This window comes from Eschscholzia californica, unplaced genomic scaffold (genome assembly GCF_041429995.1).
Source record: "Eschscholzia californica isolate CP2 unplaced genomic scaffold, dmEscCali1.0.p SCAF_4, whole genome shotgun sequence".
In the NCBI taxonomy this organism is placed as follows: domain Eukaryota; kingdom Viridiplantae; phylum Streptophyta; class Magnoliopsida; order Ranunculales; family Papaveraceae; genus Eschscholzia; species Eschscholzia californica.
In genome coordinates, this window is record NW_028238461.1 from 14,822,561 (window position 1) to 14,834,946 (window position 12,386).

Here is a 12,386-nt window from a genome sequence, read left to right on the forward strand (position 1 = left end):
CAAAAATATAAAGTATTTTGAAAAAAAAATATCGGATGAATATAATGGGTATTGAGATTTGTAGAGAATTTCAAGTGAAGACCCACAAGGATCCTTTGTAGGAAAACTAAATTTAAGAATAGGTTTTAATTCTTTAATGTGTATTTGATGGAATTAGATCTCTAGGTTGTGAAGCTACTCTTGGAACCCATGGTTAATGGTTTAGAAAATTAGAGAGAAGAGAGAGAAAGTTCTTCACGGCTATTAAGATGTTTCTTGGTTAAAATTATGGCATGCGATGAAAAAATAGAAGAAGAAAGTGGTGGTAGTTGTGGCGGTGGTGGTGGATGAGGAGCATCGGGACATGAGATAGACAATGCCTAAAGTGAAGATAAGGATGAAGAGAGAAAAAGTCTCTAACTAAGGAGAGAGAAAAAAACATTCTAAAAAAAGTTTTTTTTTTACAAAAATGCCGCAAGGACAAATTTTGTAGATTTCACAAAAATTTGGGGCCAAAGCGAACTCCTAGACTCATATGTAGGCCAAAACGAACTGCCAGACACAATTAGGGGCCAAAACGGCCAGTTGGTTACAAATTAGAGGCCAAACGAAATTTACCCATATATATATATATATATATATATATATATATATATATATATATATATATGTGTGTGGTTATTTACTTATTTCATGGTTTTTTTTTTTGTTGTTTTTTTTGTTGAAAGGCGATACATTAACTAAAAGAGTCTATTACAATAACCAATTAAAAACAACACTACAATAAGTAAAGAAGTACAACAAAATAACAGAACTGGAGGAGTACATAATAGAGCTTCGATTTGTAACGTAGTCTTCATTCTGTAGCTTGCGTGTGTGGCAGCTCTTCTTGATAATGTTGTGAGTTCTGGTCTTGAGAGTGCGCCTGGTTGATTTAAAGATGAAACTTGTGCCAAACTTCCTGTAACACTTAAGATGGATTAAACATATATCCAAAGTTTCGAGAAGAAACAGGGATGTATGCAAGATGGAATCAAAAGATGATTCCGGGTTATCCCGCCAGTATTCTCTATATAAAGAGACCATATCTGATCGAATTCTACGATGTAGAAACAGGCCAGACACCTGGAAAATGGAATCACCGTCATAGCCCAAGTATAAATACTCAGCTAATCCGACAAACGATCGCAATAAAAATTGCGAAAAGGGGTGGAAGTGAACATGTCACGGAAAAATTGAATATGAGGTAGTGGTTCAGTGACCAAACCCTCTGATAAGTGGGTATAAAATTCATTTTGGGGCTGTAAAAGGTAATTAGAGCATCTCCAATGCAACAGTCAAAATTTTGTTTTTTTTTTTTGTTGAAAGCTCAAACTCTAAATCTATGAGTGTCACAATTTTTTTTGGTCGCGGCTTTGGGGAATAAAGAAAGTTCTCCAGGGCATAAAGAATTAGTCAGACGAGATTGACTTATAGACATACTTAATTTTTAATCCAAAAATTTAGTCTATTGAGTTTTGCCTCCTAATCTTCATCTTCCCTTCCCCTCGACCACCACAACTACCAATCTCACGGTGATTTCCGATCACCACTCACCGCTATTTTATTTATTTTTTTCTTTCACTGTTAGGGGGGTTCGTTGGTTCGGTATCCGGTATTTTGGTGTCATCCGTTACCAAACCACTCATGGTTTGGTTAGTGATTTTTCAAACCGTTACCAAACCGCTCAGGGTTTGGTTCGGTTAATAACCGAACCATCATAAGCGGTTTGGATACCACTGGATACCAAACCATCCATAAAAACAACCTGTTCTCCATGAAAATCGGCAAATCGAGTTACTTTCTTCGTACATTGACGTATAAAATCAAGACAACACTCCTTAAAAAACTGGACAAACAATTAAATTAACATAATACATCGAAAAACATTTGAAACATTAAAGGCATGTGCAGGCCACCGACCGAAATATTTTATAGTAGCTAGTAACATTAATGATACATGAATTGTTTTAATCTAATACTAGCTAGTAACATTATATTGTAGTAGTGTTGTTGTTTTGTATGGGTAGTAGTTATTCTTGTTTCTAGCAAGAACTTGATGAAAGATATGTATTTGTATGAAATTATAGAGATATGATAGATATATTCTAGAAAAATTATGTAAATATGTAATTATATATATATTAATTTAACTTGACTGGTTCGGTTTGGTTTTAATGGTTCCTAAAAATTACATCCGCTTACCGAACCAAGCCAGTTGAGTTTTCTTTTAAGTATCTCAACATTTATTGTTGTATCTCAATTGGTCCACATCAACATTTCATATATTTATTGTTGCCACATCATATTGAGACTATAGTTGAGTGTTGCATTGGAGAGTGTATTTTGTCAAAAACTCAAGTAGTCCTATGTGTCAAATTGAGTTTTGTAAGTTGAGTGTTGCATTGGAGATGCTCTAAAAATCTAGCAGATCTGAGATCTGAGTACTAAAGACATCTTTAATATACCATTTGATGAACAAACAAAAATGGGGTTCAAATAGCCATTACTATTACAGACCCAGAAAAGATATAAATCAACTAAACCAAAATATTCAACCTTTTCCTTTGTTTCCAATCCAATAGAATAATCTAATCACATATTCACATGAACACACAAACAATGCTTACCCATTACTCAACCACTATCAAAGTATCAAATGGAAGAAAAATATTACAAAAGAGAGAAGAGAGTAAACCTAAAGAGGGCGATGAGATTACTTGAAGAAAAATTAGGAAATGAGAACAACCAAACGTGGAAGGGTCTTCCCCTCCGTTCTTCAACAGATTGACCCAAACCCTTCGTCTTCTTCTCTCACTAATTTAAGACCCTTGCTGCTGAATTTTAGAGAGAGAGGGAAGAAGATAAAGAGAGTGTAGAAGACCAAGATAGAGAGAGAAAAAAATATGTGGCGGTGGGAGTAAGTGGTGATCGGGAATAGCTATGTGGCCGAAAGTTAAGGTTGTAGAGGTGAAGGAAAGATGAAGATTAAGGGGCAAAACTCAATCGATTAGACTTTTGGACTAAAAATAAGTATTCCCCGTAAGTCAACTTTGATTTACTGAGTCTTTATTCTTTAGAGAAATTTTTTTATGCCCCAAAGCCGCGGCCTTTTTTTTTTCAGAGTTTCTCTTTAAAATTCATCTCCAATGTTAAACTCAACATGAATCTTTAAAATGATGTGTCAAGATTTATTTTGGAGATCATTAAGAGAAGACTCTAAATTTAGAGTGTCCTTTTGAGGATCTCTAAGTGTCACATAAAAAAATCAATTAATTTTATACTAAAATATACGGAGTAAGTGTTTAGAGTTTCTTTTGTGTGTTGCATTGGAGAAGGCTTCCCAATAGAGTAATTCCATATGGCCAAATATGAAATAGACCATTTAGAAATCTACTTTTCACACTTGTCACATAGAATTTTTAGAATTTTTCGTAAGTCTTGCATTAGAGATGCTCTTAGTCCATCCTAATATAATTTAAAGCATGTGATCTACATTTTTATAGACTTTCATTAGTTTTATGGTAAATTTTTATAAAAGAATTTTCAACAAGCAAAAGGTCCAAAATAGTTTCTCATGGTATCACTAATACTCTCATATAAATAGTATTAAATAGGAAAAAAGAAAACTTATTTTTGGTTTCCATGTCCTAATTTTTCTCTCTTGTCCTTCATCTCTTGTTTCTTTTTTTTTTACCACGGAAAAATTTATCCTGCCGATATTGAAGATTATCAGACACCGCTAGTCATTTTCTGTAGACGGTTGATTATTATATCATCTTTTATGTTTTGTCCTTATTGAAGTAACTTCCGTCTTATTTAGGTTTGAGTTTCTCTATAAAACGATTTAAAAAGATTCTACTTTTCCCATCTAGAAAATATTTCATTATTTTTAGTCGTAGTTGACTGTGTTTGCACTTGAGTCTTTTGGTAATAGTGAAAAAACTATTATATATGACTCCATTTCGAAGAAATATTCAATAATGTTGAACAGATGAGGAAAAGTTGCAGAGTCGTTTTTAAATTTTTTTTTCTCTATTTTCAAAAATCTCATATTTCTGACAAAATGGTATTTTTTGTTTCAAACCCTTCTTTTGTGAATCTTCATAATATAATGTGTTATTCAGTAGGAAAATTTGGTCAAAACTCTCCGTGAATTTTTTATTTTGGTAAAAAATGATTAGTCAAACTTTTTTAATCTTCAGCTCCCTAGGTACTTTCTAATTTGCATCAACTTCCAATAGTTTTGCTACACTTTACAACACCTTGCGACAATTTTGCAACATCTTGCGACGCTTTGCAGCACTTTGTGATATCTTTGCAAAAAAAAATATGGCATTTGGCATAGGAAGAGCAATGTTTAGTAAAGGCAGTGCATTAGAAAGGACAATTTTTACATTTGCTCTTCCTTTACCAAATTAGTTTAAGGAGGGCGTTATAAGGACCATTTAATAAATAGTGCTAAAATATAATGACTTTGATAAAAACCAATAATAAATCTAATATTCTATTCACTTTTAGTTTTCTCTCACATAAACAACCCAACCCTAATATCGTCACTACTATCAACATCACTAGTATTAAAAAAACTTGCAAAGTTTACCATCACTATAGTCATAGTTTCAAACTTTTAATGATGCCTCAAGATCTAATGGATGAGGAACCACCATTAATGAAGGAGACAACCTACATCAAGAAAGAAGAGTCCTTTGACTTAAACTAAGACATCGATTTAAACGAGGACATCGACTTAAATAAGGACATCGACTTAAACGAAGATATCGACTTAAACAAAGACATATATAATGAAGATAATATGTCTCAAGTAAAGAAAAATCATTTTCTTGTCTTCCTCTATGGTTGAACAAACGTTTTAAGGTTTTAGGTCGTTTTTGTTTCGCAAAAGGATTTTCGGTTGGGTCGACTGAAAAAGACAAGAAATTTCATTCGGGACGGCTGAAAAAGGCAAAAATTTCGGCCAAGCCGGCTGAAATTATTCTGTTTTTTTCATCCGCTGTGGACGAAATTTGTTTAAATTTTTAGTTGTTCTGGTTGAAAATCTTCACTATTTTCATTCATGAATTTTTATTTATGCTAAACGAAATTTCTTTTATGAATCTTCAAAAGTTACTTTAATCAGTGTTAAAACCTAAAAATCTATGGAGAAATCAAGCAATAACAAGAATTACAAACCCCTCTATGGAGATGAGTGTTGTGTTAGTCATCTAAGGTTTTACATCTTTATTTCTCTCACTTTGATCGAAACGAACATATTTAGGTTTTTTTTCCCTCTTTTGGTTGAACAGGTTTTAAGGGTGTTTATCTCTCTTCTCTCCCTTTGATCGACCAACAGATTTTTGGTCGAACATGATTTTTCTCTCTTCTATATCCTTTGGTCGAAAATAGTTTTAAGGGAGGGACCAAAGTTCAAAGTTTGGATATTTTAGAAAATAGTGTTTATCTCTCCCTATTCTAAAAAGAATGTTCTCCCTATCTAATGCACTGCCTTGGCTAAAAATTGCTCTCGCTATACCAAAAGTCAAAAATCTTAAATTTTTAACTAAACAAAATACAAATATTTAGATTTTTAATTAAAGTATTATAAATTTTAAATTTTTTAACGAGAAAAAAATAAAACTTTCCTTTCTAACTTAAAAAAATTTAAAATTTTATCTTCACCTCAATTTCCAGTATAAATTTACGTGTCGGAATCGATTCACTCAATATCTATCTCTTAATCAAATTTGAATATTAGATCATAAAGATTCTATCAATAAGATTATAGTTAAAGGATCATTTTAGGGTGCTTCTAAAGGCACCGGGTCAAAAGACTGTTAGCATCCGGAAATTTTATTGACTCGGGTCAATGGCCATTGACCCGAGTTCTCTATAAGCACCGGTTTTTAATGTGGGTCCGGGACCTTGCATAGTGTTACGGATCAACTGATCCGTCTGGACCTCTTCGGTCCCGGATTGGACTGGTCCGTTTGGACATTTTAGGCCCCGGATTGAGCAGTCCGTTCAGAAGTGGTACAGAGAAGTCAAAGCAACGTGGTTGACTATTCTTCTTCTTATCCAAAGTTTAGATTCTGAAAATTAATCTAAAATCATAGTGATAAAGAAATGATTCGACTTCTTTTGGTCCAGAATCTCTTCTTCACTCTTTAGTAATACACCTTCAACTCCTTCCCCACTTCTCTCCCACAACCCACAAATTTCTAGGCAAAATTCTTATTCTTCGTCTATAGTTAATAATTTCACTGGTTCAATTACTTTAACTATTAATTCTACTACTTCAAGAACACCAGTAACCAACGCTTACCAAACCGTAGTTCTTCTTCAGCTTCTTGGTCAAATCCTTCAACTTTCATTGAACTTCATAACCCAAATGATTTAATAAGCCCTAATTTGTCAACATCTCTCTCTCTCTTAATTAATGGGTTTAACAACAATAGTTTCAACGACATGACTTTGGGTTCCACTTCATCTGACCTAATTGATGAATTTCAACTTCAAGATCAGTTATTTTTCTCAATTAACGACTTGTTTTATCCTTCTCTTGATCAAATTAGTAGTCAACTAGTCATTCTGATGGGATTCTTTTCCCTTCTTATGCTACTAACTGGAGAGGAACTACTAATTTTTCTTTGAGCAATAGTTAAAGAAGGTAATGGACTAGTTAGAGAGAGAGAGAGAGAGAGAGAGAGAGAGAGAGAGAGAGAGTGAAAGGACCGATTGAGAGACTACAAGAGCAAGATTTGAAAGAGACGAGTGAGAGATTGAGAGATTCAGTGAGAAGATTCAGTTTTGGTTCTTGAGTTCTTAGAGGGAGAAAATTGAGTTTTTCCCTTTTTCGTTTTGATCTGGTGAGACATTTGGTTGGACAGACGTTAGGGTTAAATCTAGTGAAATATTGACAAGTGCCTACATAGTTGGACGGTGCTAACAGAGAATGGAACAGTTGGGTCTGGTGCTAATAGAGATGGATGCTAACAGCCACTTGCCTCCGTGTCTTTAGAAGCACCCATCATTTTATTACTAATAATCTATTTTCATTCCTAATATCTGTAATTAAAGATTAAAGAGATTTTAATTGTAGAAACATATTTAAAATTAAAATTTAACCTAATTATGCTAGTTATTGTAATATGTATCAACCAATAATAAATCCCTTGTGTTTTAAATGCATCATTATTCTCTACTTTCTATTGATTCCTCAATAGATTCCTTCTCCTTTCCTATTGAATATCAACTTGGCGACAAACTCGGAAAGGAATTTCAAACCCCACTTTTCAATTCCCTGAAAAAATTAGAAAGTTTATATTTTTCCGATCCATCTTCTCCGATTCGATCACTTTCTCTACTTCTTCTCCGAGTCTATTTCGATCTAACAGGTACCCTTCTCTCTCTCTCTCTATAAATACTTTCTGTTCTTAGTTTCGACCTTTTACTGTACCAATCTACGATCTGCCCTTTTTTCTTCTTAGAAACGATTTCTTTTTTGTTTCAGGATTCTGGGTTCTTAGTAAATTATTCAGCCATTGAAGAAAATGGCTTCAATTTCTTCAATTGGTAGTGTTGGTTTAGTCACCCCTGATCATCAATATAAGTTAGAATCTAAGAGAGATAGTTTTGGGTTTAGTAATAACTTCAATCATCTAGGATTTAGGAAGTCCAAAATTCATACTAGAAGGAAGGAATTAGTGGTTGTTAATGCAATTACTGGACAAACAGAGATTGATTTTAGTGACCCAGATTGGAAAAAACACTTTCAAGATGATTTTGAAAATCGATTCGATTTACCGCACTTAAGAGATGTCTTTCCTGATATTAAGCCAATCCCAACTACTTTCTCTCTTAAAAAGAGGTAATTTTGTCTTCTTTTCTTATTAGTTTCTTGTTTTTCGTAGTATTATAGATCATATGATTTTAATTTGTGTTCTTGTTTATTAATAGAGGTCAAATAGTGGATGGAGTGAGTGCCCAAGAAGATAGGAAAAATGGGTATGTTAATGATGATGATAGGGCACTTCTAAAGGTATGTTGATTACTTGAGTTTTTGGGTTTTAGCTCTTTTGATTCAGAATCTTGTCTTCTTAAGTCGAAATTGTTATTTATATTAGGTTATCAAGTACTCGTCACCGAATTCAGCTGGAGCTGAGTGTATTGATCCTGATTGTAGCTGGGTGGAGCAATGGTTTGTTGCTTCATTAATTTATGTTCTTATTTGTTATAGAACTTGGAGATATTGTCGTGGGGAAGTCTACTTATTGATGATTTTTTGGTATCTGACCTAGGGTTCATCGTGCTGGACCTCGGAATCAAATATATTTTGAACCCGAGAAAGTGAAAGCGGGAATTGTTACTTGTGGAGGGTTGTGCCCTGGACTCAATGATGTCATTAGACAGGTTCGAGAGTTCTTAGATACTGATGGCTTAGTTCTATTTTATAGCTAGGCCTAGGAGTTCATATTCTTTTTCACTGTCTTTCCTTTGCAAAACAAGTTAGTGTAATTCAGGGTAGAAATCTTGGTCAAATGTTTATGATGTCGTTTTGGTTTGTTTCTATCCCAAACAGATAGTTATTACGCTTGAAATATATGGGGTCAAGAAGATTGTTGGGATCCCATATGGTTACCGTGGATTTTTCGAAGATGCATTACCTGAAATACCAGTGAGTCTTCCGCCTTGAGTAATATTTGAGATCATGTTGTTTGCATCCTAGTTTTCTTGAGTTTTGTCACCCCTGAGTTTTTTTCTCTATTATGTTTCAGCTCTCTCGTCAAGTGGTTCAGAACATTAATCTTGCTGGTGGAAGTTTGTTGGGAGTGTCTCGTGGGGGCGCTAGTACCAATGATATCGTAGACAGCATTCAGGTAGAACGCTCGCAACCATTAGTATAGTTATAACCTTACATGTTCTAGATTTAGGTATACTTCCGCAAAATTTTGAAGGCTTGGACATTCTGTATATGATTACATGCTTAGGTATTGAGAGCCTTAAATTTTCAAAATCTGTTATGGTTATCAGTTGCAAAATCCATGAGATTATCACTTGGGAATTGGGATCTTGGCCTGATGAGACCATTTCACCGAAAAATCAGGCTGATGCACATCTCTGAATGCACCTCAGAGACCAGAGTCCGCTGTTTAAAGGATGACCCAACTCATTAACCGTGTAGCTAATTCATTGTTTCAGGCCAGGGGAATTGATATGATTTTTATACTTGGTGGGGATGGTACACATGCAGGAGCAAATGCGATTCATAATGAGGTATTTAGATCTCTTCCTTCTACCCATTTGTAACAAATACAACTACTTAGATTTTATTAGTAGCTAGTAAAAAATTTTAGTTTTATGGAAATCGGAACCCTTGGAGTAGGTTTATCTATTATATCTGCATAGTAGAGAGTATATGTATACTGTTTAGGAGAATAGTCCAAACAATACTGCAAAAGAAAATAACAGGGTTATAGTCCTAGCGTATGCGATCCTCACATAGTAGCGTATTGCGTACTGGTACCAATGCCACAAGAGCGACCCGTGTAGCATTGTTTTTTATTTCCGAAATCAGGTAAGTTGTTGTAGATGCACAATCTTTTAGGTGAAATCATCCCATTGGTCATCTTCATGTGGGCCTCTCATGGCGGATACAAGTTTCAATCACTTGTTTCTTTCATCCTAGATATGGGAAAGACTAAAAAAACAAGAAAGAGAAGATGTAGCCATTTTTTCGTGTGTTATGATTTTTCTAGATGCACCGTATAATGCTATCTTTGTGCGCAGTGCCGCAAGAGAAAGATGAAAGTAACTGTAGTAGGTGTCCCAAAAACAATTGATAATGATATTCTTCACATGGATAAGACTTTTGGGTTTGATACTGCTGTTGAAGAAGCTCAACGAGCAATCAATTCCGCATATATTGAGGTAAAATTTTGATTTCTGTAATTTCTTCTGATGGAATTTTGGACGTGGTTCTTTTCTGAATTTTGCTTCTGTTGAAGACATGTTCGATTAATTTCTATATGGTTCATTCAGGCACGTAGTGCATATCATGGCATCGGCTTGGTAAAATTAATGGGAAGAAGCAGCGGTTTTATAGCTATGCATGCATCTCTTTCTAGTGGGCAAATCGACATTTGCTTGATTCCCGAGGTCCGTATAGCGACATACTTACTCTATCTTTCTCTCTCCTATCTTATTTGAACGTTATTTTGCTGATAATTTCTTGATAATCCAAATTTAGGTACCTTTTAATCTAGGGGGATCTTACGGAGTCTTACGACACTTGGAGCATCTAATACAAACAAAAGGATCTGCAGTTGTTTGTGTGGCTGAAGGAGCAGGACAAGTAAGAATTTCTCTATCATCCATTCTGATAGTATATTAGTTTCCATAGCATTCGCGTGGCTGTCTTATTTATAACTACAACTTCGTTTTTTTGATTAGGAATGCTAGAAATCTTCGTGTTCGATTTTTCAGTTTGTGGTTGTCTAAGAGGCTTATTTACATACATAAAGTAATAGTAATTTTTTTTTTTTGAAACATGCAGGATATTTTCGTCATATGAAATGAACTATTTTCTAGTTTGTCTTAGATGATTTGGCAAACAAAGGGTTGAATATTTCTAGTATTTAAAATTTGAATGAACCCTCTTTTCCCGAACTTTTATCAACTAACTGTAAGTTGTTCGTATGTTTAAACTTAGACGAGCTTAAAGCATAACTTTGGCTACAAAATACTCAAATCTAGACATGTTCGAAACTCGGGCTCAGGACAGGCAGTTCATTTTTACTTCGAACTTCCAAAAAAATCACGTTGTTGTTGAAATTTTAGCTAGGATTCAAATCTCCAATCTAATTCGTTTACTCCTTTTGATTTTGAAATCCAGGAATTACTAGAGAAATCAAATGCAAGGGATGCATCTGGCAATGTAGTATTTGGAGATATTGGGGTTCATATCCAACAACAGGTCGCCTTTCCTATCTAATTTCACAATTACTCTTTCGTCTTTCTAAACAATTCTATAACTTAGGTGTTCATTCCGATATTTTTTGGACAGATCAAGAGACATTTTAAAGACTTGGGTGTTCATTCCGATATTAAATACATCGATCCAACTTATATGATCCGAGCTTGTCGTGCCAATGCCTCTGATGCTATTCTCTGTACTGTTCTCGGCCAGAACGCTGTAAGAATCTTCACTTCTAATTTCGTTTTCCACCATTGTTGCCCGATTATGATCTTAAATGAACCGTTAACTTTTTTGCAGGTACATGGTGCATTTGCTGGGTATAGTGGTATTACTGTTGGAATATGCAATACCCACTATGTTTATTTACCCATTCCTGAGGTGATCAAGTTGACCAGACGTGTTGACCCTGATAGTCGAATGTGGCATCGATGTTTGACTTCTACTGGCCAACCAGACTTTCTCTAGTTATAATCAAGGAAATACCTTTTCCAACACCTGCCAAAATGCTGAGAAATTTATTTCCCGAGCAGAGCCTCGGAATTCTTTTTATTTGCTTATCATAGAAACTTATACTCGGGTATTTCTATCCGAGAGATATTGAAGTTTAAACAGAAAAGGTCTTTCGATCTTTCTGAAAGCCATCGATTAATAGGATTTTATATAAACATCAAGTACTATTAAAAGTAGATAAATGTGGCTTGTTTGTGGTGTGTTTCTGAACTTTGATTAACTTATTTGTTTATCTTTACTATAATAAGGTGGCTTCATTTTTTCTTACCTCATGTATACATTTATAGCAGTTCAGCACATTTTTCTTTACACTTAGCTTACACCTGTGATCTGTTCAGGCAATTCTTGCTGGTGGTTGACTTATAAAATCCACCTGATGAGAGACTTGGGTACTTATTGGGGAGCATCTAAAGGCTCCCCATCCTTTTGCTCTTAGTCCATCCCTTGGCACTCTGTGAGCTTCGGATTAAGAAGTTTGAGACCCTCGGATTGGGGCAATCCAAGGGCACTTACTTCCCAAGTACGTAAGGCGCTACGAGAGAGAAGGAGGGGGGGGGGGGGGGGGGGGGGGGGGGGGAAAGAATAGGTGCATATAGACGAACTCGTGTTTTTATCAAGTCAGATTTGAAATCTGACTCAAGGTTTGAATTGCATCAAGTCAGATTTCAAAGTGTCCGATTTGAGGCGTGTGACTGGTCTGAATGTCTTGATTTTCGGTCTGTTTGAGTCAAAATCCAAATCGAAATGAGTCGAATCAGATCCCAACAGTGAGAAAACAAACACCATCTCTACAAGGTTGTGTCATATGGCACTACGAGTTTTACAAACCCCACCCTCGCTCAAAAGGCAAATGGCTAAAAATTTCAACTTAATATAGTTATTC

At 35.0% G+C, this 12,386-nt stretch overlaps 1 protein-coding gene across 1 annotated transcript; it reads left to right on the top strand.

Annotated features, from left to right (window-relative positions):
• Nucleotides 1-7,154: 7,154 nt before the first annotated feature.
• Nucleotides 7,155-11,770, top strand: LOC147543046 (ATP-dependent 6-phosphofructokinase 5, chloroplastic-like). Its single transcript, XM_086634444.1, has 14 exons — nucleotides 7,155-7,412; nucleotides 7,529-7,885; nucleotides 7,975-8,056; nucleotides 8,142-8,215; nucleotides 8,316-8,427; nucleotides 8,597-8,692; nucleotides 8,793-8,894; nucleotides 9,217-9,291; nucleotides 9,805-9,945; nucleotides 10,057-10,173; nucleotides 10,265-10,369; nucleotides 10,910-10,990; nucleotides 11,081-11,209; nucleotides 11,291-11,770. Exons 2-14 carry the CDS (start codon nucleotides 7,569-7,571, stop codon nucleotides 11,456-11,458), a joined length of 1,599 nt encoding a protein of 532 aa, XP_086490570.1. The 5' UTR covers nucleotides 7,155-7,412; nucleotides 7,529-7,568; the 3' UTR covers nucleotides 11,459-11,770.
• Nucleotides 11,771-12,386: the final 616 nt, after the last annotated feature.